Source organism: Aspergillus pseudoviridinutans (genome assembly GCF_018340605.1).
Source record: "Aspergillus pseudoviridinutans IFM 55266 DNA, scaffold_1, whole genome shotgun sequence".
NCBI lineage: Eukaryota > Fungi > Ascomycota > Eurotiomycetes > Eurotiales > Aspergillaceae > Aspergillus > Aspergillus pseudoviridinutans.
The window spans coordinates 3,428,971-3,456,949 of record NW_025091281.1 but is presented as its reverse complement, the minus strand read 5'-3'; the positions used below and the strand labels follow the sequence as shown (position 1 = coordinate 3,456,949).

At 53.2% G+C, this 27,979-nt stretch overlaps 10 protein-coding genes across 10 annotated transcripts; 5 read left to right on the top strand and 5 right to left on the bottom strand.

Annotated features, from left to right (window-relative positions):
* Positions 1–1,806: 1,806 nt before the first annotated feature.
* On the top strand, positions 1,807–4,184 carry Asppvi_001204 (putative DUF21 and CBS domain protein (Mam3); the record flags this gene model as incomplete). The annotated part of the gene is made up of 4 exons (XM_043297505.1): positions 1,807–2,076; positions 2,150–2,363; positions 2,429–3,098; positions 3,152–4,184. The coding sequence occupies 4 exons, from the start codon at positions 1,807–1,809 to the stop codon at positions 4,182–4,184; spliced, it is 2,187 nt and encodes a 728-aa protein (XP_043153440.1).
* Positions 4,185–4,635: 451 nt separating this feature from the next.
* Positions 4,636–6,073, bottom strand: Asppvi_001203 (putative C2H2 finger domain protein; the record flags this gene model as incomplete). The annotated part of the gene is made up of 3 exons (XM_043297504.1): positions 4,636–4,653; positions 4,707–5,931; positions 5,985–6,073. The coding sequence occupies 3 exons, from the start codon at positions 6,071–6,073 to the stop codon at positions 4,636–4,638; spliced, it is 1,332 nt and encodes a 443-aa protein (XP_043153439.1).
* A 675-nt stretch (positions 6,074–6,748) lies between these two features.
* Asppvi_001202 (HECT domain protein) lies at positions 6,749–10,871 on the top strand (the record flags this gene model as incomplete). The annotated part of the gene is made up of 3 exons (XM_043297503.1): positions 6,749–6,942; positions 7,016–10,694; positions 10,749–10,871. The coding sequence occupies 3 exons, from the start codon at positions 6,749–6,751 to the stop codon at positions 10,869–10,871; spliced, it is 3,996 nt and encodes a 1,331-aa protein (XP_043153438.1).
* Positions 10,872–11,599: 728 nt separating this feature from the next.
* On the top strand, positions 11,600–12,592 carry Asppvi_001201 (uncharacterized protein; the record flags this gene model as incomplete). The annotated part of the gene is made up of 4 exons (XM_043297502.1): positions 11,600–11,635; positions 11,693–12,037; positions 12,086–12,245; positions 12,303–12,592. 4 exons carry the CDS (start codon positions 11,600–11,602, stop codon positions 12,590–12,592), a joined length of 831 nt encoding a protein of 276 aa, XP_043153437.1.
* Positions 12,593–15,013: 2,421 nt separating this feature from the next.
* On the top strand, positions 15,014–16,547 carry Asppvi_001200 (uncharacterized protein; the record flags this gene model as incomplete). The annotated part of the gene is made up of 2 exons (XM_043297501.1): positions 15,014–15,035; positions 15,097–16,547. The coding sequence occupies 2 exons, from the start codon at positions 15,014–15,016 to the stop codon at positions 16,545–16,547; spliced, it is 1,473 nt and encodes a 490-aa protein (XP_043153436.1).
* Positions 16,548–16,631: 84 nt separating this feature from the next.
* On the bottom strand, positions 16,632–17,768 carry Asppvi_001199 (uncharacterized protein; the record flags this gene model as incomplete). Its single annotated transcript, XM_043297500.1, has 3 exons — positions 16,632–16,941; positions 17,059–17,308; positions 17,375–17,768. 3 exons carry the CDS (start codon positions 17,766–17,768, stop codon positions 16,632–16,634), a joined length of 954 nt encoding a protein of 317 aa, XP_043153435.1.
* A 246-nt stretch (positions 17,769–18,014) lies between these two features.
* On the bottom strand, positions 18,015–19,897 carry Asppvi_001198 (D-3-phosphoglycerate dehydrogenase; the record flags this gene model as incomplete). Its single annotated transcript, XM_043297499.1, has 3 exons — positions 18,015–19,291; positions 19,364–19,579; positions 19,645–19,897. 3 exons carry the CDS (start codon positions 19,895–19,897, stop codon positions 18,015–18,017), a joined length of 1,746 nt encoding a protein of 581 aa, XP_043153434.1.
* Positions 19,898–21,459: 1,562 nt separating this feature from the next.
* Positions 21,460–22,996, top strand: Asppvi_001197 (Zn(II)2Cys6 transcription factor domain-containing protein; the record flags this gene model as incomplete). Its single annotated transcript, XM_043297498.1, has 2 exons — positions 21,460–21,516; positions 21,563–22,996. 2 exons carry the CDS (start codon positions 21,460–21,462, stop codon positions 22,994–22,996), a joined length of 1,491 nt encoding a protein of 496 aa, XP_043153433.1.
* An 84-nt stretch (positions 22,997–23,080) lies between these two features.
* On the bottom strand, positions 23,081–24,597 carry Asppvi_001196 (hydroxyacid-oxoacid transhydrogenase; the record flags this gene model as incomplete). Its single annotated transcript, XM_043297497.1, has 2 exons — positions 23,081–24,146; positions 24,197–24,597. The coding sequence occupies 2 exons, from the start codon at positions 24,595–24,597 to the stop codon at positions 23,081–23,083; spliced, it is 1,467 nt and encodes a 488-aa protein (XP_043153432.1).
* Positions 24,598–25,199: 602 nt separating this feature from the next.
* On the bottom strand, positions 25,200–27,608 carry Asppvi_001195 (arylsulfotransferase family protein; the record flags this gene model as incomplete). Its single annotated transcript, XM_043297496.1, has 3 exons — positions 25,200–25,856; positions 26,067–26,738; positions 26,787–27,608. 3 exons carry the CDS (start codon positions 27,606–27,608, stop codon positions 25,200–25,202), a joined length of 2,151 nt encoding a protein of 716 aa, XP_043153431.1.
* Between the last annotated feature and the right edge of the window lie 371 nt (positions 27,609–27,979).

The window sequence follows — 27,979 nt, the reverse complement described above, 5'->3', positions numbered from 1 at the left end:
GATCCGGAACTTGCGTCAGCCTGGAGGGGATGCAGGCTGCAAGAAGTGAATATCAGAGTATAAGGAAGGCGCTAGCATCATCTTGAGGTGCTGAAAGCGTCTGGCCTCGATGGTGAAAGCTTGATGCTATGTCACTACGGTAGGTCATGGCGATATCACCATATCAAGAACATTCACTTTGATTATGAAGATTAGCGGTCCAGAAAAGCTGGATACTGACATGCGAGCGAGTCCTTATGCGAGAGCATTCGATCGTCGAGGTGGAAGCAGTCATTCGAAGTCTGATATTAGTCGCAACTATTGTTGAGAGACGCAGCCCACAGTCATATTTCCAGAAACATGCAAGAGGGTAGACTCTAGAACTCTGGGGACAGTGGTATATATGACAAGATCGATGTCTTCAGCATGTTAACCAAGGTACTACCTCAATCCCAATAAACTCCAGCCACTCCATCGTCTGTCTATCAATCGGAATGGTATGGAGCCGAGAGGACCACTCATGAGGCAACTCATATACAGCTCCATGAACAACGTTTGTATTTGCAGCGACAGATCAGTTGTCTTTCCTCCTTAAAAACTCATCTGCTCTACTTTATCGTTGTTTTCTTTGATCAGTACTACGTCTTCTATTCCCGTCCATTTACTTTATGTTTGTTTACAGTACCTACGTCTTCGCGGTATGATTAACGGTGGCAATCCAGATTGACCTGAGACGTTGGAACAGCACTAGATCACTCGAGGAGATTGAGGACACCAATATCATGAGTTGTTCAGAACTGAGCGCAGATCAGACAGTAAAGAGAGTACGGTTCCTAAAGGGGAGACACTTATACCTGGTTGTTATGCGCGCCATCTTTGATATAATCCAAAGATACCAGGGTGATTCACTTATTGATCTGATCATAAACAGAGTGTATTGTCATATGCTTCTTCAAAAGACTGTATCCCCGCTAGTCTTGTAAAAGAGGCCGAGGGGAGTTTATCTACTGCATTATACACATGCTAGCGGTTGATGCTGATCTGATTAGATGCATGCCACCACAGCTGAATGAGCAATCGAACTAGATTTCGAAGAAAATACACTAGAGGCCGTTAAGCTCTAGTGAATAGGTCCAGTTATTCTTCTTTATTCTTCACAATAGACTTTAGTGGGTGTGGATAAACTGCTGTTGTTTCGTGAAGCATTGGTAATGGGAACCTGCGGCAAGGGCTAACCCTTACTGGTTAGTACAGTCTCATGCAGTCAGCCAGGCAATCTATTGGCTAACAGTGTCTCGGAACCAGTCCGTATCTGGAATAATTGGAACTGCAGCCTCAGGCAACTAAACCCAATATGAGCTAGTGGCGAGAAAATGAGAGAAAAAAAGGCTCAATCAAAGGATGGGAAGTTGCAGACTCCTTGCTGCTGTTCGTTTGCCGGATCATACCATCGAACAAGAAATTCTTCGTCGATTCTGCCTCTGTAGATACGACTGAAAGAAAAAAGGCTAGAAAGGTAGATAGCACTGGCTGGTCTCAGTTGATCTGAGACGGAAAATAGATCCTCCAAAGCTTGAGGAATGAGGACGTGCTGGGAGCTCCACCAACGGAGAAGGGCCGCACGTCATCGGGACCTCCACCGTAGTCTACCGCTTGGCCCGGAAACTCTTTTAGGCCTAAGGCTTGGAACTCTGCGAGTCTCGTCCCCCAACTAGGCTAGAAACAGAAGAGACCCTACTGGATTCATCATTTCTCGCCATAAATATGTATCGACAGTAGCCCGCGCTACTACTCACTTCTCTTTTTTCACTCCCTCATCAACTGCTGATGGATATACCTTCGGCCAACCGCTACGTGGCCTTCAGGCCTGTTGTTCTCGGTTTAGCGAAATTGTTTCTTCTGGCTTCCGCCCAAATACCCCTCATCGCCGCCGCTCCTACAGTCGTCGCTCGCAATCATTACCAAGTCTTGGGCGGCCATGAATTCGACCCCAAACCAGCCAGTGACCCGCAGTTATGGCTCTACCTCAGTGTGGCCGCTGCGCTCGTGCTGAGCGGTGGTGCCTTTGCTGGGTTGACCATTGCTTTGATGGGCCAGGTATGCTTTCACATTATCCCTCCCGATCGGGCCTGGAAGAGTCGATCGCTAACCCCCCACGTCAATCTGATAGGATGAGGTCTATCTGCAAGTCATCAAAACGTCAGGCGATAAATCCGAACGAAGAAATGCCGCGAGTGTGCTTCGACTCCTCAAGAAAGGAAAACATTGGGTTCTGGTGACTTTGCTGCTCAGTAACGTCATCACCAACGAGACTCTCCCCATCGTCCTCGATCGGTCGCTCGGAGGAGGCTGGCCTGCTATTTTGGGTAGTACTGTACTGATCGGTAAATATACCCCTCTTCTTTTGATTGGTAACCTCCCCACTGGCGTCGTGTTAATGATGTCCCAGTGATCTTTGGTGAAATCGTTCCTCAGTCGATATGCGTCCGATACGGTCTCCCGATCGGGGCCTGGATGGCTCCCTGTGTCCTAGTGCTCATGTACATCATGGCTCCTGTCGCTTGGCCCGTGGCCAAGCTGCTGGACAGACTACTTGGTGAAGATCATGGAACAATCTACAAGAAGGCTGGTCTGAAGACTTTGGTGACATTACACAAGACTCTGGGTGAGGCAGGAGAACAGCTCAACTCGGATGAAGTCACCATCATCAGCGCTGTGCTTGACCTCAAAGAGAAGTCTGTCGGAAGCATCATGACGCCCATGGAAGATGTCTTCACCATGTCCGCAGATACCGTCTTGGACGAGGCGACTATGGATCTCATTCTGTCCCAGGGATACTCCCGCATTCCCATCCATGCCCCCGATAATCATATGAACTTTGTGGGTATGCTCTTGGTCAAGATGCTCATCACCTACGATCCTGAAGATTGCAAGCGCGTGCGAGATTTCGCTTTGGCAACGCTTCCCGAGACTCGCCCCGAGACCAGCTGTCTGGACATTGTCAACTTCTTCCAGGAGGGCAAGTCTCATATGGTTCTCGTCTCGGAATACCCTGGTGAGGATCGTGGTGCATTAGGAGTTGTCACCTTGGAGGACGTGATTGAGGAGCTAATTGGCGAGTATGTGTTTTGCGCTGTCCCTTATCTGGCGAATAACACTGACCCGTGACCAGGGAGATCATCGATGAGTCCGATGTCTTCATTGATGTGCACAAAGCAATTAGACGCATGGCTCCGGCTCCCAAGTCTCGTGTTCCGAAAGGTCGCATTGTCGAGGAGCCGCCCATGCTCTCTCTCGAGTCCGGGGGCGCTCCGATGGAAACCGACGACGAATCCCGCATGCCCTCTGTTGATCGGCGTCGCAGCTCCGTGGAAGCTCCTCCGCCTCGCTTTCATATGCGCCTCCAGACCTCGGACAAGAATTCCGACTCGACTGATGGTTTCCTCACTCACAAAGGGCCCATTGAGGAGATACGCGAGCACCTGAAGCACCTTGGGCCGTCTAACCTGGCCAGCCGCCCTCGTCAAACTCGGTACCAGAACGTGAAGATCAAGCGAGCAAGCGGCTCTCCCAGCCGATCGGGACAAACTGATATGGATTCCGGACAGAGCACCTCGGGCTCACAGGTCATGAACAATACATCTGCCGGCTTGGCCGGAGGCATAGGAGCTGGACTCCTTCAATCTGGCATCGACGCCCGAGACGGTGCTCACGCTGTCAAGCTAGGCTACGGCACCATGAACAACCGAGTCTCGGATAACGGTACCGTCGAAATATCCATCCCAGAAGCCGTCCACGAAGAGCAAGATGATAAACCGCCGTCGAGGACGAGCATCGCCACCAGCACCACATCGTCCGATCTGCGGAACCAGGAACGGCCCCGACTAGGCAGTAGTTACCTGCACAAGGGACCCGCCCGGAGCGGCAGCATCACCGAACAAGTCGTCGATGTCAACGGAATCCGCAAAGTCATCCTCCACACCACCAGCAGCAATTCCTCCTCCGATGATGAAAGATCGTCCACCAAGCAGGCCAAGTTCCCCGTTCGTCAGGACGGCCAGCTCATCGACCTTGATGACGAGCAATCCGCCCCCGCCGCACAAACGAACGGGCACAAAAAGAAGAAACGCCGCCGCAAGCACAAGTCCCACGCGAAGAACTCGGCCGGCCAGCCTGACGAAGAAGCACCTCTGTTATCCCAATGAGCTTTGTCGTGGCTGGAAGGCGTCTCTTCCCTTTTCTCCACCTCTCTACCTCTCCATCACTCTGCCGGCCAGAGCAACGATCGTGCAAGCGAGACCTTGATGTAAGCGCCTGTGTATGAGCATACTGTACGTGACTACGGAAAGAGCGAACGATAATGGTGTTCGTTTGAATTCTTCATTGGGGAAGCTTATCCCATGCATAAATAGCCTGTAACCCAGCCAGTCTAATCGACTTCTCTATTTTCCCCACCATATACAAATGATTGTAGAGACGGTAGACCGCCTGTATGCACTACGTAATCCGGGAATTCGTCATATGCATTCGACTTTTGATATTTCGATCATCTCATCTCATCCATGTATATGCATGCACCTGAATAACTCCACGTAATCGACTTGACAAAACCAAACGGCCATTGAACCATAATAGAAAAAAAGACCAGCGCTGTGATCATTGCAGGAGAGGGTCCTAGTAGTCAACGTTAGCTTTCTGTCGAGCTGGTCTCGAAAAGATGTACATACCCGGAAGTGTTTCTGGTTGTTCGCAGCCCGATTTACCCGATCTCTGTACCGGAGTTCTTGCCGAATGGCGCGCGTCCGGTCCTTGCGTTCCGACATGGCCGCGGCCCGTTTCTGATCGTCCGTGGCGCCAATCATGCCCAGGCCGCCATTGGCACGGGTGACAAGGGCGCGGGTGGGGTTGCGGCCCCGGGGCTGCTCTTCCTCGACTTCGCCGTTCTCGATGGCGAGTTGGCGGGCGATCCGCTCCTCCATCGATGGGTAGTTGTGCAGGTTCTGGCGGTAGTATTTGGCCAGAGAACGGTGGCCGACGCTCTTGCCGGAGGGGAGATGCAGTTCGTATTCGGTCTGGTACACGACGGGTGCCTTTCTGTGGGAATCGAAGTCATCGTCGTCTTCGTCCTCGTCCATGGAGGAGGCGGAGGTTTCCGTCTCCCATCCGTCGTCGTCGCCGTCCGAGCCGGCTACCTTGACTCCGCCGTCCCCTGGTGTCTCGCTGGTAACTGACCCGGCCTCGTCATCGGAGTATGTGCTTCGGAAGTCGTAGTATTGCCCAATCTCGATCTGTTCCTCCTCGGTCTCGAAAGCGATCATGCAATGGCCCTTGTCCCGCATGTGAGTACGAACGCCGGCGGGGCTGTTTCTGATGGCATGGCAGTAGAGGCACTCGCTGTTCTCGTTGATTTTCCGGTACAGGTAGTGGATGAGGCCCTCAAGGTTGACGAGGTAGTCTCTTTCTGGGATGAACATGCCGTGGCTCTTGCGCATGTGATCTGTGTTTTCTTGAAGGTCCGACGCCTTGTGGCTACAAAACAGACAGCGGGAAGGCGAGTATTCAGAGTCGTCCTCGAGCTCCTCCTCATCCTCATCCTCTTCCTCGATCGTCGATGTCTTGAGATTCTCGGTAACCTTGGTGACATCCGAGTCGCCTTCCTGAGACTTGTTGATGGGTTCACCCAGAGAGAAGGTGGAGCTCATCACGGATGACGAATCATCCGCAAGGTCTTTTTGCATCCGCGCCTCGCGGGCCTTGTGCTTGGAGCTCTTCACATGGTTCTGGTACGAGTTCTCACTATAGAATGTCTTCTGGCAAGCGAGGCAGGACTTCTCGAATGACGCCTTGGCGGCAGCGGCGCTTGAAGTGGCTTTGGCGGCAAGGACTTTTTCATTAAAGAGTTCCTGGGGTACCGGAGGTAGAGAGGCAACACGGCGCTTCATGTTATATAAACTATTGATGTTAGTGACTTGACGGATGTGTCACAGGCTTCTGGGAAAACCTACTGCCAATCCGTGCGCATGTGATCCCTCTGAGCATCGCTGCTCCGAAACGCAACCAAGCAGGTGTTGCAAGTATAAGGAAGAGAAGACATCTTGAAGCTACTCAAGTAATCAACCAAAGAATAAGGGTATCAGACAATGTAGTGTGCGGTGGTTAATTCCCACTACTCGTTGTGGGAAGAAATCGAGCGGGGTACAAGCTGATGCGAAAACTCGAGCACAAAGTGAAGGGTGAGTCAGGTCCTGAAGAAGATATAGGGAAGGTAAGAGATAGGAAAAGAGAGGCAACCAGAGGGTGCCAGGCAATCAGTAAGCGCTCCTGATCTCACTTGGTGTATGCTGGTCGAAGAAATTATTGATAATCAATAATCACCGATAAAGTCCCATCCGAACCGCACAAAATCCTCGCCTTGCCGCTTTAAGGCTGTAATATTGGGCAGTGGCGATGACGTTCAAGGCACGTGATGGGCCAAGCTAATCCGATTAGGTTAATTGGACACAAGGCTGTCCCATTCTGGTTTAGGCTTGAGATCTCTTGGATCATTGATGTTCCAGACACCTTAGTCATCTCCACTCTTGGGGTTTGGCGCCTGAGGCTAGGGTACCGCTCTGGCGATGATATCAGCTTGGGGACTGGCCGTCAGCATACTCTGTTCACGATTCGACCACCATCTTGCTTTTAGCTATATTCTTCCACTTCTTATTGGTACGATAGGAACGGGTTTTCCTGACTGCCACCGCTCAGGTATGCTCCTCAGTTCGCGAAGATGACTAGGCTCCGCGGAGCTTCAGTGAGCTCGTACGATGCTGGCGTCGACCGGTCTCAGTTCCATCGGTCAAAGCTTCCCTCAAACGCTCCAGATATCATTGTTCAGAACACCGTCGATGTGTCCGATCCGGCGCAAGTTCTATTATGGTATAGAGAGGAGCGACGGCGCCAGTTCAACCTTCTAGTCCGAAAGTGAGTGTCACCCGAGACGTAAACCCGGTGAGGTGAGGCGTAGGTCACGGCTAATTGAGTTTTTGATTCAAAGGTACAAAAATCAGCTTCTTCATGGATGTCAAGATCCCGCCTGCCGCACTCCAACCTGCGCGAGTTACAGGCGAAGGGTATCTGAAGGGCCGTATCGCCGTTACACTGAGCTAAGTGCCCGGACCCTGGCCTGCTACTTGGCTAGCTTGGACAATCCGGAGAGTGGTCTCTGCCGTAACACCCAGCGCGTCCCGTCGGAGTTGTCGTCTCACGATCATCCGCGTCCATCGAGACGGTCAAGCCGCGGAGCATTGACCGACCGTACAGAGACACGAAGTCCGTCATCGGCATCGAGTCGCAGGACAGCTGGCGATCTGTCGGCAAATAGAGCCTCGCTCGGTCAAGATACGGCGTCTGCGAAGCCCTCTGACAACACCAAAATAGAGCCAGGATCGTATATGGAACCGCGACAGCAAAATGAGCCCGCACCAGTTGACGACGAATCCGCGACGCAACGGATGAAAGACCCGAAATCCTTTACACAGAACCTATTTGATACCCTCTCGCTACGAATGGTCGAATGGCTCCCTCTACGGCGGTCACCAGACGTGCTGGATTCAGATGCAGATCGTTTGGGTAAGCAACACGTTCGGTCACCCAAACGCGGGGGTTGCGAACACTCCAATACTACAACGGGATCTACGTGCGCAAGGCGACGTGCAAACTTGCAAAATAAGTCGCCGGGGGTTGCTCCTCATACTCCATCGTCTCGGGAGGCAGGTAGACGAGTCCCCCGATTTGAATCGAAACCCGAGCACCAAGTGAGACGAATATCCTTGATTGAAACAGACCAGAATCATCAAAGCCCGCGCACCGTCAAAGAGGCAAAGGCGCGGCCAGAATTAAGGCCGAGCCGCAAGCTCTCTTACAATTCGCACCTTGAGACTGACGGATCGGTCAACATACCGTCGCCGCCGGCATTGAAGCATCGCCCGCAAAAGCATCGCGGCAGAAATGAACATCTTGATGAGTCTTTTACACAGACACAGCGGAAGAAGGAGAGGCGGGTGTCGTGGGATAGTGCGAAATTCTTAAATGACATCCAAAACCAGGATGCCGAAAAGCCGCTGGCAACTAGAGACGATCACTTGGCATTGGAAACACAATCGTCGAACGATGACCAATCAAAATCCAAAAGTTCTGATCAAAAGTTGGAACGACCGCTGGCAGTTCAAACGCTAAGTCACTTAAATGGCGCAATCATTGACGGGCTGGCGCGAATGATGGTCCAATGTGATGAAGCGCAGAGATGGAGGGACGAGCTGCATTACATGGAATCTACAGGGAACTTTGAGAATCCAGAATGGCAGTTTGCAACAACCCGCCAGCGTCGAGTGTATATATTCCTTGCTCAGAGCGTATTCTACGCACTGGGTTCAACCAAGCAGATTCTTCGTTCATTTCGAGAAGAGGCGGCTGGCCCGGAGCAGGATTACTCGAATTCGAAGCTTGATTTGCAGCAGCTACAACCATCACTGAGCAAGCTCTTCACTTTCTGTCCCTGGGATATTGCTCTCCATAGCCTGTGGCGCGCCGTGGAGACGCTGTTTATGCCACCGAAAGAGCTCTCAATGCCTGGCCGTCTATCACGCCGTTCCTCCTTCAACGGACCGTCATCTGGTCCAATAATCGGTCGGCGAACATCTGATTTCGAAGGCCAAGAACATTTGGCTGATGCTAACGCGGCAGATATTGCAACCGTTGCCTTCTTTGCCCTCACTAGCAGCCTTCCGCAAGTTGATGCGCACACATGGCGTTCGCTGCTTCAAATACGCGCCCTAGGGACTGTAGCTTCGAGTGCAGACATGGAAAAACTCTCTCCAGCAAAGGCGCGGTCCGTTATCGAGCTTACTGACAAGCTTGAGCACGAGCTGGCTTTGCGATTAGTTAACCGCCTGGTGCGTGCTCTTACCGCGCGCTTGGCATTTTATGAGATATCGAAAGCGCGTCATCCTTGCCTCCAGGATTCCTCCAAGAAGAGACAAGAAAGCGCCCTGGATCTTCTGATGAACAACCTGGGCGACCATTACAGTCTTGTAAGAGCTGGAACAGACGAGTCAGATCACGCTGAACTCCCACCATCTGCTGCCGCTATTATCGCTGAATGGCTTCGGACTCTTTTCCTGAAAGAATGGGATGGTAATCCTGAGATATCACGGAGCAGCTCCGCTGGAGGCGTCGTGGAGATTCTATCACGAATGTACAAGCAGCGAAACCGCTTGGGGTTGGTCCCGGAAGATTTCCACACCCCGTTCCTCTGCGAGCGGTTGGAGCCTCTGGATATGCCTGTGGAATGGCTCGGAAGGTTGACCAATAACAAAACGTTGCATCTGCTTTCTTATTCGTTCCTTTTTCCTCCTTCAGCACTCGTCATTTATTTCCGCGCCCTGAACTACGCTGCCATGTCCAAGTACTACGAAGCTGCCATGACGACCTCAAGACATGTGAACCAGACCGCATTTGGACCGATTCCCATACAAGATGATGTTATGCTGTTGTCACAAATGAAGACATCGATGTCTACGTATCTGGTTCTCATGGTCCGCCGTGATAACGTGCTCACCGATGCTCTTAACCAGCTCTGGCGGCGGGAGAGAAGAGAGCTGATGCGTCCACTGAAAGTGCAGATGGGTATGGACGAAGGTGAGGAAGGCCTCGATCATGGCGGTGTTCAGCAAGAGTTTTTCCGAGTCCTCATGGCAGAAGCTCTGGATCCATCGTATGGTATGTTCACAATGGACGCGCGAACCCGTATTTCGTGGTTCCAGCCTTGTTCGTTGGAACCTCTCTACAAATTTGAGCTCCTGGGCTTGCTCATGTCGCTTGCAATCTATAACGGTTTGACATTACCGATTAACTTTCCGGTCGCCTTCTACCGCAAGCTGCTCGGACTCAAAGTAAAACACTTGGAGCATATCCGAGATGGCTGGCCGGAGCTTGCGAAAGGACTCGAGTTATTATTATCATGGCAGGAGGGCGATGTAGGAGATGTGTTCATGCGAACATATGAATTCACTTTCGAAGCCTTTGGCGCCGTCGAAACGGTTGACATGGAGAAGGTTGACAGAGACGCTGTATGGCCCTCGCGGGCAAGGGGTCGCGGCAAGGCGTTGGATCTCACAACGAACTGGTCGGAGCTGTCACAGCATGCTGATCCCGCAGATCTGAGTCCTCCCTGCTCTATGGCTGCGGACCATGCGGAATTCCTCGCATGCGGGTCGTCGCATCGGAGCACGTCAGAGCGTCTTGACCACAGCGTCCCGACGCCTCCAGTTGAGGAAGCTTCCCTTGTTACGAATGAGAATCGTGCTCAGTTCGTCAAGGACTACATATTCTGGCTTACTGACAAATCGATCAGACCCCAGTTTGAGGCGTTTGCGCGAGGATTCTATACCTGTCTAGACCGAGCGGCGCTGTCCATCTTTACGCCGGAGGCTTTCAAGACGGTCGTGGAAGGAATTCAGGAGATTGACCTGGGAGAACTGGAACGCCATGCCCGATATGAAGGTGGCTTCGGGCCCCATCACCGAGTCATCCGAGATTTCTGGAGCATTGTGAAGGGCTTCTCTGCAGAGAAGAAGGCGCAGCTTTTGGAGTTTGTCACGGCCAGTGATCGTGTTCCTGTGAACGGTATTGCGAGCATCATGTTTGTTATCCAGAGAAACGGTGTGGGTGATGCTGTAAGTGTACTCGCTCGATTTTTCGGCCGCATTATCAGACTGATATTTCTCCAGCGCCTTCCGACCAGTTTGACCTGTTTTGGTCGACTACTTTTGCCGGAATACTCATCGAAGAGTGTCTTGGAGGAGAAGCTTAATAAAGCTCTTGAAAATGCTCGGGGATTTGGAGTTGCTTGATAGTTGCCAGCAAACTTTTATGTTCGCTTGCTAGATAATGCCCTCCGTAGGGTTGGTTTGTGATATAGCGTACACCACTGCAGCGCCACTCGTGGCCACGGTGCATGGGAGGATAGAACGAATTTCGGGATCCAGCTGTATATAATACGATCATATTCATGAAGGGCCTATACAGTGCCCATTACAGTCTCACTGTTCTCTTTCCATTGCTCGTGTCTTGTGAGGCGATTCGCCAAACTTGCCTGCCTGTCCTCGGACAAGTTTCCCCCGACAAATGACGTTGCTGCCATGGAAAGGCAGGATTTGCCATGATTGCTCCCTCTCTGATCTCCGGGGTTGATTAGTCTGTTTCTTCACTATCTTGTTAAAATTTTCTTCTCGTACATAGACGAGCTATTACGCTTCGTATAGAGATTCTATATATAAGAGTGAAGATCCTGCTGTTGTCCAGTCATATTCAACATCACCCCCACGGTGCGGTGTCCTCCGGGATTGACTCAACCAGTCGCAACAAACAGTAATTTTACTGATTTAAGTCTTCTCCAAGTTCCCCGAATTCAGATTCACAATCTTCCCCGTTTTTCTTTCATATATTTCATGAATTTGCTTTGTCTGCGCTCGCGATAGGTATGTGTGAATGCTAGGATTTATCTTGATTGCCCCGCTACCCCACGCTTCTATGTCCTAACTTGTGCCTCTCTATCTAGATATCTGATTAGACTTTGAAAATGCCGCCCATTGTCCACTGTGTTCGCCATGCTCAGGTATGTTTCTCATTTGCAGACATCTCCCTACGGACTCGAAATTAACCACACCATCAGGGCGTCCATAACCTCAGCACAGCGAACCACGTCATCCACGATCCCTCCCTGACCGACCTCGGAAACGAACAATGTCGCCTTCTTCGCGACAACTTCCCTTTCCATGATCGGATCGAGCTGATCACCGCGTCACCTCTCCGACGGACCATCTACACTGCATACCAGAGCTTCCAGCCCGTGTTGGAGAAGCACAAGGATATGAAGATCGTGCTGCTGCCGGATGTGCAAGAGACCAGTGACGTTCCCTGCGATACGGGGAGTGACCCGGAGGTTCTGCGGAAGGAGATGGAGGAGAAGGGAATCCCTGTGGACATGAGTTTAGTGCAGGACGGATGGAATAGCAAGGTTTTATCCCTTCGATTTGTGATGGAGAAGGGAGACTGACGGCTCCAGACGGGCCACTATGCGCCGACCAACGAGGCGATCAAGAAACGGGCGCGTGCGGCGCGACGCTGGTTGAAGGCGAGACCGGAGAAGGAGATCATCGTCGTCACGCACGGTGGCTTCCTGCACTATTTCACGGAGGACTGGGAGGATAGCAGTCAATACCAGGGTATGTCCTGTCCTCGTCTTCAGGTGGGAAGGAAACAATGTGACTGACGCTTGCAAGGAACCGGTTGGAGCAACACGGAATACCGCACCTTCGCCTTCTCTGACGAGACACACAAAGATGACCTGGAAGGCTATCCTTTAGACGGCGAGAATGCGACAATGGTTGAGACAGTGGAATCGCGCCATCGCCGTGGTAAGGACGGCCCGATGCTCGATCGTGAGAGACAAAGGACATTGTACAAGCTCGGCACACAAGGATGGGATGACCAGGGCTTGCAACTGAGCACGGCCGAGCGAGAACACGCCACGGTTCCAGAGGGCAAAGAGGTCGAGGGTGTCAGAGTCTGAGACTCTGGGTGGACTTGCACTGGCCGGTGGTCAGTTCCGCCATGAAATTTGGACTGAAGATAGATCTAGACGAAAATAGATGCAAGATAGAAAGCAATCCATTGGTTCAGAGGTTTCACCTGAATGTAAATGAGGGAAGTAAAGAGTCGATCTCAAGGGTTGCGGCTGAATCGAACAAAGCCGGGGTTCTCAATAACCAACGCAACAAAGGCAGCCGTTTCACATCCATGCCCCCGACAGGGAACAAGGTTCGAGATCGCATCGATGATTGGACTCGATGCGATTGCGATTCTTCATGGAAGATTTCCGTGGATTGGAGACATACTTGCAACACTCGAACAATAGCCATTATGTGCTGAGAGACAAAAGTACAAAGCTCGCCGAGTCGACCAGATTAGAACAAACGAACGCAACACCAAGACAGCGACAAAGGCTGCATTCTAGTCAGTCGTTCATTGTGAGCCGTCGTCTATAAGAATATCGATAGCTGCGTACCTTTGCAATCAGCCAGAGCCTTCTCCAGATTCATCTCAGAGACGGACCCAGTTAGCTTTACTCTACCAGAGCAGCATCGAACAGGTGAGCCCGTTCCGGAAAGGCAGGCAAATACTAATGTCTGGTTCTCAGGATTCTGCATATCTGTGATCGATCTTCAGGATATCAGCTAAGTCTAGTAAGTGACCCCAACCCGGCAGTTGCTAACGGAAACAGGATCGCTGTCAACTCTCAAGATGGGATATAATTGTTGAACTTAGTGAGACAACGGCGCCAATACATTATGATTCTCCTAAGTCTCGAACCCTCCTCCTCAAAAGGCGACAGCTAATCTTGATCAGGACGGCAACTCGGCGGTTTGACGACATCATTCCAGTGTATCAACTCGACTCGAGACTCGACTTCAGGTACGTCCGTATACACAGATGTATGGCTTACGGAGTATAGGCTTTGCTTTCACTTATTTCACGAGGGCCACACTACAGACGCGAGACTCGAGAGGCGAGACGCTCGCCGAATAAGTTCATCCCTACCCATTTACATGAGCGAGATGTTACTGGTGTACGCCAGGACGTTGGATATAGGGCAAACGCCATGATTCCGGCAGAGGCTGCTTTCGAGCGATACCGAACATTGGAAGGTGCCAGGAGGAGCTGGAACAGGAGATTACAAAGCACTATTCATCTACCGCAAAGGTTAGGATTTTACGCCCCAGAGTGGACGAGACTGACCAGTTACTAGACACCTGTTATGACCAAGCCGGCCTGCATCCATTTGGGTTGACCTTGTTTACACGGTACCTCCTTGAGAGAGACCAAGAGCAGGGTCTGAAACACTAATTTACCCCGGGCCACGCGTCCAACGATGTCGCTATATCACAACCCATGATGATGGAGTGAATTAGTCTGAGGGAGTGAATTCGAGGTCCATCAGGGCAGGAAGACAGGAAATCAGGACAACCAGCGTGGAGAGATCATGCATTTCATCGACCAATTATTCGCTCAACAATGAGATCCTCTGCCAATACATTCAAGTCCATGGAGTCCCTCAGAACCTGGGCCAAGCTCAATGTAACTCCAGTAAACGCATAAACAAGGGTTAGGTGCACCAGCCTCCACCTAGACTGCCTTCAATTTGAGCTAAGACGCAGGGCACGATAGAATAGCCCAATGGCACGATCCTGTTCTGTAGCGGTGGACTGAGCCACGAGGCAGATTTCACCCATGCTTCGAGGCAGTGCTCAAGGCAACGAGATTGACCTTATTTTCTATGTAGATCCGTTTTGTCACAATCATATTCGCGAGCACGTTTGTTTCCACTCTGTTTGCTGTCCCGTAATTGTCGGAATGTTTTCTGACGGCTAGTAGAGTTGGATAGTCCATGTTCAGAGGACCTGTCAGATTACTATATAACTTAGGTTGCTGTTTTGTGCAAAAGGCTAGATCCAGTTGAGTTCTGCCTATTTCATTGGCGGATATGATACACGGATGGACGATGGTGAGACGGTAGTATAGACAAACCAGCCTATCATCGTTCAGTCACTGCTTCGGATAGGAACAGTTAGTATCTGCAGACAAGTGTTAGATAGAGTTAGATAGAGTTGGTTAATATATCTGCCTATTTGGCGAGTCGAAACGTTCCGTAAGCTTGATAACTGCGTACGTATCTATAAGCTATCGGGAGACAAGTAAAGAAGAAGATGAACATGCGCTATTTTTAGGTGCGGATCCAGTGGCGCAATAGCGGCAGTACCCCAGAGCACCAAGCCTCAGGCTCATCACCAGGCACCTCTGAAACAACTCCTCTTCCTCTTTCCATCAGTGGTATATTTCAACGCTTGGCCATTAATCAATGGCTGAATTGTCTCAAATACTGCAGTCCGGCGGTTCTCATTGAATGTTCACGCCGTAGCGATATCCACGCACAATGCTTGACGAGAACCTTCCCAGTACGTCATTCACACATTCCCCAAGATATCTTGAAGACTGACTGCTGACTGGCGACGACAGCCTTCTATCTCAAACCAAATGACCAACAAAAGCACCTCTGGACTATTTATCTCTGCCAGCACGGCGACGACCCCGAACCTGCCTACACCCTCCGCTACCCCGACCCCGCCYCCCCCYCCTCCAAGAACCGCTATGCCGTCGCGCTCTGTGATCCTTTCGTGCCAGATGTCGTCTACGGCGAGATCCTGATCATCCCGGAATGGACGCAACCCAGTCTATCCCCCGAGGCGATCCGCCTGAACGGCGGGGTCACGCCACCCCCAGAACCCATTCTCCCCTCGCAGTTCATCGTCCACCTGTACAACCCGGACCAGCAGGTGACGATCCGCTACAAGCACAAGACGTGGAATACGTCGGCAACGTGGGAATTCGAGATGCCGCAGCACACGTTCCGGCAGCCGTCGGCCTCGACGCTTGACCGCACGCTGACCGACCCGGCTCTGGCGGACACGACCCCGAAACTCCGGTTCAGCTGGCGCAAGGATAGCAAGTTGTCCAAGGATCTCACGTGTTTGCTGTCTGGGAAGACGTCGACGCTGCCCGAGGGGAAGGCGAAGAGCAAGGAGCCAGATATCACGCTGTCGATCTTCAAGGCGCTGCGGGAATTGACGCTGTACGAGCCGAACCTGTACCGGGTTGAGATGGAGGATTTTAAGGGCCTGGAGGTTGTGCTCTTGCTGGGAGCGGTGACCATCCGCGATGTCTACTTTACCCCGATGAAGGACACGTTTCGAATTGTGAGGGAGGAGGTGGGAAGGAAGCCTGTGGCTGGTCCAACAGGTAGTGCTGTCAACGTCAGTGCCAGTACAATGCCCCAGAATGGTACGGTCTCGCACAGTCAGAAGCCTGCGCCGGTAGCCTCGAATACAAAAGCCAACGGCAAACAGCCTGCACCTTCACGTCCAGCAGTGGCTCAACCCCCAGCTCCAACGCAGCAACAGAAGAAAAAGCAAGAACTCTCGCGCAAGGAGGAGGAGAAACGGACCAAGAAAAGGCTAGAAGAAGAGGAGAAGGCTCGGCGCAAGCGGCAGGCCGAAATCGACAAGGAGACTGCTCGACTACAGAAGATTTACGGCCGCGAGGAGCAGCAGGTGCGTGCCAGCACCCTGAACCTTGCGCGTCCTCCTGCGCAGCCGTCGCGTCCTCAGCCACCTCCTCGGCAGCAGCAACCGCATCCCCCTCCGCGACCGCATCCGCGATACTACTATCATCAGCAGACACCATCCATGTCGCATCTGGTGCCGGGGCCAGTTCCGACTTCGCGGCCACATGCGCCTGGCTCTGTCGCTGCGCCTCGACCGCACTCGACGGTGCATTTTGTGCAGCCGCCGCGGCCACAGGGGCAGGGACAGGTACAGGGGCAGCTACAGCCGAAAAAGAGTAGTTTCTTTGGGTTCCGACGGTCGTCGGACGATTCAAAGTTGCATAAAAAGCGCAGCTCGATGTTTTGATATGATACCCATGCATTACTGGAGTTTGGTGTTGAAAAGGTATACAATAGCACTATTGATACTCATGAAGCTCAAGCATATACGCTAGACAGGCTGATTCAATGCCCTTGCATCTATGCCCTCGGTCGTAATCACCACCGGCAGGATATTTCCCTCTGCATCAAACTCCATCCGATCGATGCAGACCACGCGGTGATCGCGCTCGGTGTCATTCACCGGCCGCCGATGGTAGACGATATAGTAGTCCTGTCCATCCGGCGTAAACACACTGTTATGGCCCGTCCCGGTACCGACCGTCGCATTCCCGGAGAGAATCTTGATCGGCTCTGTGGTAAACGGGCCCGTAGGCGACTGCCCAGTAACGTAACTCACTCCATAGGAATCATCTCCCCATCTGTCGCCATCAGCTTGCTATGCTTCCATCCAAGGAAGAAGTGCAACTTACCCCCCCACACTAAACATAAAATAATATACCCCCTCCCTCTTCATCATCCACGGCCCCTCGACATACCCTTTGGGGGTTATTTCCGAATACTCCCCCTTCAAACTCACCATATCACTCCCCAACTCCACCACCACCGCATGGCTCCACCCCCCGAAATACAGCCACACGCGCTCATCATCATCAACAAACACCTGCGGGTCGATCGGCTCCGCGCCAAACACTGTCTTCGGGATAAGCGGTTTCCCAAGAACATCCGCATAGGGGCCCTCCGGTCTTCCTGTTGTTGATCTCGCAACGCCTATCCCTGCCCCGTCCCCTGCGGAGAAGTACATAAAGTAATCGTACTCATACCCATTGTCCCTTTTTCMTGTGGATGTTCTACTGCCATTGGTAGTGGTGGCAGGAGAAGCAGGCCGACGAATCACGGACGGCGCCCAGGCAGCGCGATTGGTGGTCCAGGGGATGTTCCCGAAATCCAAAATGCGGGGGTGTTTGGTCCAGGTGAGGAGGTCGGGCGAGGAGAAGGCGTCGAAGAAGGTTTGGGTTTCGTAGGCGGCCGAGTAGGTTGGGTAGATCCAGTATCCTTGGTTGAAGATGCGGGCTTCGGGGTCGGCGTACCAGCCTGGGAATACGGGGTTGCCTGCTTTCATGTTGTTGTTTATGGCATTGTTGACGGCATTGTTGGTGTTGGGGTGGTCGAGGGGGGATTGGAGGGTCTTTGCTGTTGCGGAGGTGAGTGTTATTGAGAACAGGGGCAGGATGAGTGGTGTTTTCATTTTGATATTTTGATACTATGGTTATGATGTGATAATGATTATTCTTGATGTGAAGTTGATGTGATTCATGATGAAGGGAATGCATTGTTTATCTACCTTACCCTTACCTCTGGTATGTAGACTAGACTTGAATGTGATATGCATAATGCGGGGACTGCAGATCAACACTGACAGGTCATCTGCCACAATAGATTAACTGATCTATTGATCACAGGACGAATTTTTGCCATTCAAGGTGCAGTCTGATCAAAGAGAAATGACACTCGCGCTCAAGACTCCTCCGCCCTTGACCAGCCCATCAGCCACTCGCTGGTCCACCACCTTGTCGATCCCCAGGATCATCAAGGCCTCGTGCTTCGACTTTGAGTCTCCGTCAGGTTCGGATACAAACTTCCTTGAAACCGGAGCCACCGTCATAAAGTTGATGTTGACCCCCTCCTGCCCCAGGAGACTCCCCACCGCCCCAATCTTCCCCGGAGAATCGTAGTTCTCGCAGATGAGCAGCGTTCCCTCCGGGACAAACGAGGTCTCGAACCGGCCCAGCCGATTAATCAGCGGCTGGTCGCCGCTGCACGTCCCCGAGATGATGCGCTGGTTTTGTATGAGGGGGCCGGCCTGAGAGGTAGCTGCCTCCGGCACAGGCGCACGGGATGAGGCGCGCGAAGGCGGCCTCGCGACCAGCGTCACAAGAGACGAGTACGAATGATCCGCCGGATCGCGCGAGTGCTGCTCATTGACGAAGATGCCGCGTTCGCGCGCGACCAGCTCGGCATTGACGATGTTGATGTTGATGCCCTCGGAGCTGCTGATCGGGGCAAGGAGGCCCTTGATCAGCGCGGCGAACAGCGGCCGCGTGTTGCTGATGCCCGCCACCTCGCCGTGGTAGATGAGATCAAAGGTGTTGCGCGTCATGGACCCGCCCACGGTCGAGGCGTAGTGCTGCGTGTACAGGCTACCCATCTTCTCGACGAGCCGGACAAACGGCTGCAGCTTGCGGTATTCTTCGGGTAGGATGAGGGGTGCATTGACTGCGCTCCGGGGGAGAGAGCCGTTTAGGATCTGGAGGACCTGCTCGCAGACGTCGATGGAGACGTTTTCCTGGGCTTCGACCGTGGAGGCGCCGAGGTGCGGTGTGACGACAGCGCGGGGATGGGCGATCAGCCGAGCGGCAGTCGAGTCCGGCTGGGGAGGTTCAGACGTGAAGACGTCGATGGCGGCTGCGGCCAGGTGGCCCGACTCCAGGGCCTCCAGCAGGGCGGCCTCGTCGATGGTGCCGCCGCGAGCGACGTTGAGGATGCGAGAGCCGGGCTTCATCTGCGCGAGCTCAGCCGTCGAGATCATCCCCTTGGTTGACGCGATCAGCGGCGTATGGATGGTGAGAAAGTCCGCCGTGGGCAGCAGCTCCGACAGGGACGAGACCAGGGTGACCGACGCCGACGCGGCGACGGCAGGGGACGCATACGGATCGAGGGCGTTGACGTTCATACCTAGCCCTTTGGCGAGCCGTGCGACCGTCAAGCCGACTGTTGTCAGTCAGCCATACATTCGACCGTATAGAGTAATAATGCCTCGCTCCCAAAATGCAGAAAGCTCACCTTTCCCCAAACCGATGATCGACAAGGTCTTGCCCTTCACCTCGACTCCGACAAACTTGCTCCGTTCCCATTTGCCGCTCTTCAGACTGCTGCAGGCCTCGGGGATGTTCCGCGCCATGGCCATCAGCAGGGCAATGGTATGTTCTGCGGCAGCGCCGATGTTGCCCGACGGCGAGTTGACGACGACGATGCCTAGCTTGGTGGCTTCCTCGACGTCTGAAGCCGTCAGCGTGTCAATAGTCGTTGCTCAAGGGTGTACGAGTCAAGCCTGGCTAACTCACCCACATTGTCCACTCCTACTCCCGCTCTGGCAACTACCTTGAGTTGTTTGGCGGCTTGAAGGAGAGTAGCCGTGACTTTCGTTTCAGACCGGACGACTAGAGCGTCATAGTCCGGAATGATCTTGAGAAGCTCATCCGCATCGAGACCCTTTCGCTCGTCTACTTCCAGTGACGCACGCAAGAGAGCCAATCCATCTGGCGAGAGTTTTTCCGGCACAAGAACTTTGGGAGTGGGATTTTTGGCAGAGGGCATGATCGTTTGGCCGGATTGACTCATCAGGGTTGTAATGAGAAAGACCAGAGGTTAAAACTTAGAGCTTTATATATGACCTCTCAATGAGACTGTGAATCAATTGACTCTGTCGAGGGAATGCATTAGCCAGACTGATACATTGACAGCAATTGGGCTAGAGACGCCACGAATGTCTGTAACCCAATAACAAGAGGCATACCTTGAGGCAATAGCATCGTGCCCTATTGCAAGCTCATGTCTGTATCTGTTCCCCGTGCCAATCATTGACAGACTGGTTAATTTGCTCAAGGTGAGTACATTGTGAGACTGCGGGGTTGCGGGATGGCGTGTGTGTGATTCGTGGATGTCAAGTATCATCTTGCACAATGAGGTAGATTATCCCTCTTTGCTTTTATCTCGTGTCATCTGATGTTTGTCTTTGTCGAGCTTGCCGCTGAATTGATTGATCTTCTTTGGAGACTTGAGAGATGAGATAGATGACATATCTTATGGACTAACGTGTCATTATCGTTCGACAAACTTGCTAACTCTTTGAGTTTGACCACGGAGAATGACCGATCGAGTCATTTCCTTTTGCAGCTCACTAGAGAATGAAAGAATGAAGACATGCGGGGTACGAGTGTTGCTATTCTAGTCAATATGGGCACGAAACGGTTAATATTAGAGGGTAAGCACTCTACCATTCATCATACGAGGAGTACTTCCGGATACTGACGAACACGAGCCGAGTGGGTCATCGTCGTGTTTGACCTTGATGACATTGGATTTTGGCGATTGTTTCACGAGTGCAACTCCAAAAAAGGCAAAGCACAGATCACCAGAGAATCGATGCAGGCTCGTATATCCCGTCTATCCAGAGCCGCACCGAGAAACGCGCCAATCATCACGCATACACTACGAGATGATACTATTTTAATCACTAGCCGAACCTGTTCAGTTCGGATTCCATCAAGCTACCGTTTGAGAGTTTGACTTCATTTTGACCTCATCTTGATTGTCTGTCATGGCCCCCATGCTTGCTGGGCAGCTATTCGTTCGTGATGGATAATTATACCAGCGTCCGCCAAAGACCATGACAGCCGACGAGTCAGCTAGCTGCTCAGCATCAAGAAATTCTACGGAGTACACCCGATGAGTCTGCTTCGAGACGACGTCAGGAACCGTGGGGGCCATGGGCCATGGCATGGCATGGCACCTCGTGGCTCTTGCATGATCATCATAGCTCAACAGTCCGGTCGAGATGCAGATCCAAAAAAAAAGGCTAACGGTGAGTCCTCAAATGGCGATTGTCCGTCTGAACGTCATTCGCGTGGTGCTCGTACTTAGTTCAGCCGGTTGGGGCCCTTCTGCACCTGTTCAGCTACGGAGATGAGATAGATAAGGTCGCTCGTCTCGATGTGATTGAGTTTGCCAAAATCACACACACAAACACACTCCTTCAACACATTCCTTTCTTGTCGTCTTCCAAGCGTTTTTCTTTCGAGCAACTATAGATCGTTGTCGACTGTTGATCCACGCTGGCCGTGAGTGTAAGATATCAACTGGCTGGACTGTAAGATACCATGGTCGGAGTCCCCCATAGCACAGGCTGCGCTCTGTGCCGTGAAAGGCGCATCAAGGTCAGTATCTCTACTCCTACTCTCTTATCAACGACTGACAAGATAGTGCGACGAGGCTGTCCCCCAATGCTCGCAATGCCGGAAATACGGCCGCCCATGTCCAGGCTATCGCCGCACCTTTCGCTTCCAGGATGAGGGTCCGGCACTTCAACGACGGCATCAGTCCCGTTCCCAGTCTCGCAGACCTTCAGAGACAACCGCAGACGCAGACGCTGCTGCTGCTGCTGCCGCCACCGCCGTGCGCAACAACGCCCTCGCGATGATGCGCCAGACCCGCTCAGAGGACTCCTCCTGCTGCTCCTCCTCACAAGCCCAAGCCCAGCTCCAACACCAAATGCAGCTGCAAATGCAACAACCACACCTCTTCGCCTCCTTTCTGCACTCCGCCTTCCCAACTCTCTATACCTCCAACATCTTCCGCGCCCACAACCGCCCCGACTTCCTCGCGCACGTCGCCTCCTCCTACGCTTCCGGCGAAGCCCCCTACCTCGCCGCCACCCTCGCCTGTCTAACATCAATCTACACCGCTCGGTTCTCGCCAGACCCAGCCCAGCACACCCGTCACAGCCGCCAGCTGTACTCGCAGGCCCTCACCCACGTTGTCGCGGCACTGCACTCCCCCGCTGCACTGTCCGCCCCGCTTTTAGCCACCATCATGATGCTCGCCGTATACGAGATGTACGCACGGACATCGCCAGATGCATTTGTCGTGCACGTTGATGGTGTACGGAGGATTATGCTAGCGAGGGGGCCTCCCGGAGGCGAAGCCGAAGCCGAAGCCGGAGCCGACGACGGATACGGCAGCCCCGACGAACACACTACCACCGGCGGCAGCCCCGACGAACAACCGCCTACCGCCGGCAGCGAAGGTGAAGGCCCCGGCTTCGCGCGCGGCTGCTACATCGCCTTCCGCGGGTTCCTCGTCGCAACCGCCATCTATGAGGGGCGCGCGTGCTTCCTGGACGAGGAGCCGTGGCTGCGGTTTGCGGGACGGATCCGTGCCGAGGATGCGCGCAAGGCGGGGCAGCAGGGTAGGGTGGTGGATGTTTGTGAGCGGATCTGGATGGAGGTTGTGCGGTGTCCGCGGTATTTTGCGGAGGCGTTGCCGGAGGACCTCCCGGAGGATGAGGGTGAGGGTGAGGTGGATGAGGGGTTGGTCGCCAGGGTGCGTGCGACGAGGAGCCGGCTGGTTCGGTTGGTTCAAGAGTTGCGGGCGGTGCTGGGGAATGGAGATGTTGGCCGGGAGACAGGGCCGGGACTCCTGCTACAAGGAGCGGAAGATATGGTGGCTGCGCTGCAGAGCCTGCTGGTTTGGCTTCGGGTTGGATGCGGACGCGGACGAGGACGTGGGTTCCGGCTGGAGTCGKAGTTTCAACGAGGGGTGTCGAGTGCGTCGAGCGAGGCGTTGCCTGTCACCTGGCTGGACCGGGTGGCGTCTTCGATGGGGGTGATTGGATTGAGGATTATCTGGGAGGATTGAAGCATATAGATTGTATCATGTATATTTGGCTGCATAGTATGGAGTAGGCGTTATAGAATGCATTCTTTGTTATGTACAAGAAAGCTAATATTCCATCGACTGCTCGAGTAACCCCCTCAGCTCCTCCCTCTCTCGTTCCAGCTCCGCACTAAGATTCGGCGCCAGCATCAACACCCGCTGCTGCGGGATCGTCCCCTCAACCAACGAGTCGATATCCGAATGCTTGAAGCCCAGATCCTTCAGTCCACGCGGCTGGTCACCCAGCTCGGCCAAAAACTTGGTCAGCGCCTCGCTGAGCACCTCGCCGGCGCTCTCGCGCTTCACATTTGAGATATCCACGCCAAAGGCCTCAGCGGCAGCCAGATGCCGGTCGGGGTTTGATGCTGCCGTGAAGCGGAAGACGGCAGGCGCGGTGACGGCGACAGACACACCATGAGGGATAATCGGGTGGTCCACGTCATATCCCGCATGCTTGTAGCCCGGGTTCTGGCTGGAAATGGGGTAGCTCATGCCGTGGCACAGGTGGACGCCGGCATTACCAAACCCGACGCCGGCCAGGGTAGCGGCCAGGAGCATCTGGGACTGGGCCTCAAAGTCGTCCGGGTCGCGGACGGCGCGGGGCAGGTACTTGACGGTGCTGCGCAGGGCCTGTAGCGAGAAGATGTCGGAGATAGGGTTGGCGCCCTGGTAGGCGGGCCGGTTGATGGGGTTGGTAGGGCGCGGGGTGCGCTCGTTGTAGGGGATGGCKGTCCAGGACTCGAGCGAGTGGCAGAGGACGTCGAGGCCGGAGGAGGCGTGGACGGCTGATGGCATGGTGCGGGTGTTGAGCGGGTCGCAGATGCCCAGCGTGGGCTTGAGGTTGCGGTGAGCAATGCCGGTTTTGGCTTTTTTCGACACGAGGTCGAAGATGGCGGTTCCTGTCGTCTCGGAACCGGTGCCGGCAGTTGTTGGGACGGCGACAAGCGGCCGCAGGGCCTTGGTGACGGGGAGGCCTTTGCCAAGGGGGGCGTTGACAAAGTCGAGAAAGTCGGCCTCGGGGAAGACGGTGTAGAGGTTCATCAGCTTGGCCGTGTCGATAACCGAGCCGCCTCCAACAGCCAGAAAGGCATCAGGGTTATAAGGCTTTGCGAACGCAATAGCATCTTTCACTCTGCTGGAATTAGCGTTGTCTGACTCGGAGAAATGCAAGTTGCAACTTACGAGCTATCCTTTGGCTCCACGCGCACCTTGTCATAGACGGTGAATTCGATACCCTCTTTTGTCAGGCCCTCCACCGCTTGTTTCATAGCATCCAGCTTGGCGACGTTCTGGTCGGTCACGATACACACGCGCTTGGCCTTCATATTGGCAAAATCCATGCCGACCTCCTTTGTCGCGCCAGGTCCGAATCGGATACTTGAGGCCGCCATTTCAAAGGCGTACTCTTTCTGGCGCGAGGGATCCACGGGGGTGGCCAGGCGGCGGACATGGTTGGATGGCAGGTGATGGTGGTGATTGGGGTTGGAGTGGCATGGGCAGGAAGGAGGATGGGTATATTGCACTGTGCGGAGGAGATTGAGGGCTCTGTTGGCGGCTGACGGCGCCACTCTTATAGAAGTCATCTTGATTAGGTATTTAAGAGTAGATGTTGATGATATTGTTGTGAGAGGACAACGGAGTGAGATGGCAAAGTGCGGGGAAATTTAATGGGGATCTCCAATTATTTATTGCGGTCAGCCTCGGTCTTCTGCCCGAGGAATGTCAATCTACGATGATCCGTTTAAGTATACGGTTCGGAGTATAAGAAGATAATCTCGGCCAAACGGGCAAATAGGAATAGCATTCTTGATCTATTTTTCAGCTCAGATGCAGTCGTAGAGTGAGCTACTTGTGAGTATTTACTCAAAGTGACAGCAATCATTTTGCCATTAGCATTATGTATAGTATTCCGCTCCCAACTGGTTTTAGACAAATGCCGAGGTCCAATGTGGGGACTACAAGTTACCCCATTGTAGATAAACATTCGCTACTCATGACCAGGTTCTCAATATTACAGAGAGACAACATTGAATTACTACTGCGTAGCACAAAACAGCAAATAGAACAAGATATTACCATAAACCACTTCATCCACTCCCACCTCCACCAACAGCATGTCCTCCTACCACCAMCACCACCACCACCACGTCTCCATCTCATCTCATAGAACACTCCATGAGGACCTCTAACAAACCGTCAAAACCAAATCCCCCTCTGCACCCGCAACCCTAACCATACTTCCCCCCGGCGACACCCCATCCACCCACTCAATCCCTTTCTCTTCATCTCCTTCATCCCCCTCATCCCGTCCCTCCCCCTGATCCACAGACCGATACTCAACTTTGACAGGATATCCGAGGAATGGATCCCCAAAAACATCCGACAAATCATACCATATCTGCCTCTCCACAAGATTATACGCAAACACCATCTGCGGCGCAGCAGTATACAGCCCGTTCTGCACGCGCGTGAGCTTGAGCGCGATGCCGCCGCTTGCGGGATCGCGGCGGTAGGGCTCGGTGTAGGTTGTGTTTGGGGGGACGGTGAATTGAGGGGAGATGGTTGAGCCGACGGACCAGAGGTAGATTGGGTCCTGGCAGGTGTTGAGGATGGTGGCGTGGCCGAGGGTTTGGTTTGTTGGTCTTATTTTCATCGTCATCTTCATGGTCATTCTCATGGGGTTGGGTGGGAGGGCTAGAGCCAGGGGAGAGAGACAGAGGGTCAGAGTAAGGCTGGAGAGGTTGAGATGCATTTTCAATTCTGTTCCTGTTTCAATTCTGTTCTGTGGTTGCGTTGTTGTGGTTGGTAGGTTGAAAGGGGTGATGGCTCCAGGTTTATATGGCTAGAGTATCAGCCATGATCATCATGTTTACTTGTAGTACAGTGTAGAGCTGCGATGTGGTACACCCATAGTGCAACTGTACACCGAGTTACTGCATTGCAGTCATGTAGGATTATTGAGTAACAGTCTATAGTCCACGCTATGCTATCTATTAATAGTATGTGAATAAGTGATGTATATGTACAGTGACAGATGGTGCTAAAAACTGACAATAGGCGACATGCCAAGAGGAATATCTCCCCGACGAGCAACCACCTGGAGATACTTCGTCTTTAACCCTCTGACCGTACCAGACGTCTCAAAACCAGTGCGCTTAAAGGTAGTGACAATCGTAGGGTTGACAGAATCCAACGAATCCGCCGTCATGACAGCCCAATTGTCATACTCAGTTGCCCCGTTCCAGCTCATAAACACCTGGGCGGAATTACCGGATACCCGACGGACCACAATCGCTGGCGCCCAGAACGGCGTCGCTTTCCAGGCGCATTTATACCCGCGGTACGACGCCACCTCGTTGTCGGTGCCAAACTGCGCCGTGAGGACCACCTTGTTGTTGGCGTCAAACTCTTTGATCTTGGCAATAGAGCCGTAGCCCAGCACGACATGCCCCGACGGGCTCAGCTGTTGGTAGTTGCCTTGACTGACGCTGTGGATGGCGTCCTTGCTGTCGCCCAGCGTACGAAGAGTCTTCGCCGTGCGGTTGACCAGATCCACTGCATAACTCAGACCCGTCGACGGCGCAACAGTCTCACTAGGGGTGTTGGCGTTGTTGAACAGAGTCAGGATCATGCCGGTTTGGGTCTCATTGTAGATGCGCATGTCGTGCTGCCAGGAGAAGGCGCCGGCCTGGTCCAGTTGAAAGTCGCCCTTGCCCGGTTCGCCCTAATTTGTCAGTACCTAAACGAATAAACGGGGGGGAAGGCGAAATACACTAAGTTGCCACATGACAGTCCCATTGCTATGGACATAATACCCAGACCAGTAGTGCCGCATAGAGATGAGGTACCCCTGGTCAAACAGTTCCACCGAGTTGATATGGTACGCATCCCACGGCTGCTCATGCGTTCCATGATCATCGTCAATCCCCTGTTTGGAATCCGTCAAGGCAATCTGGTCAGCATGCTCCAGAGCGCTCCACGAATGCACAACCTCATTGGTGGCAATGTCGATCTCGTAGAACAGACTGTCCAGCATGTAATCCTCCGGCGTCCCCCCGATCGACGTCAGGGACTGCTGGGTGACGTTGTAGGCCGTGACCAGCAACGTATTGCGGGCCGAGATGTGACTCTCGTGCAGGTCAATGTACGAATCCGGCACGCTGTCGTCCGGCGTCTCAAAGTCCCCCTGCAGGGTCACCGTGTAGATCTCCCGGTAGGTATTGTCGAGAATGTGGACGGAGCCATATCCAAATCCCAGGTCTGTCATGTTGCCGGCCCAGAAGGTAATGACATCCTGGTTGAACAGCCGCTGGACCCGGAAATTGGCTGTCACCTGTTCTGGGCCCTGGTAGACCAGGTTGCCGTCCTCATCGTAGATCAACGCCGCCGTGCCTGCCGGCCGGTTGCCACGGGGGCCAACAAAGAGATAGCCCGGGTCGGTGGTGCCGCTCTTGGTGATTTGGATCTGCGGAGGCTCGTACGGAGCAGTCTGCAGGGTCATGTACGGCCACCTATCTTGTGCCACGACAGTGACGGCACCGAGCGACAGTAGGGTGCATCCGGTGAGTACCCTGAGTAACCCTCGGCCTGGCATTTCAGCGGCAAAACTAAAGACAGAACGAACGTGTATGTATACAAAGAGTGACAAAGGTCGGACAGAACAGAAAAAAGCAAACAGGCAGTAGTAAGGCAAGTAGATATGGCGCTGAAGGCAGAGGTGAGGATCTACAGGGGCCGACAACAGCAAAATCAACACGCGATCAGATCGTCCACCTGCACGGAATCATGATCTCCACCGGAGCCGGTTGATGGATCCTGGTGGATGGAGATTGGCAGACCGCGAGCGGAATCGCCAAGGTTTTGATGAACCGGACGCGCAAGCAGATACCAGCAGCCGTAGACTAGACCAAGCAAGACGCAACTTTCATCAGGAACCTGGAAATCTTTGATCAGGGTGTTAAACAG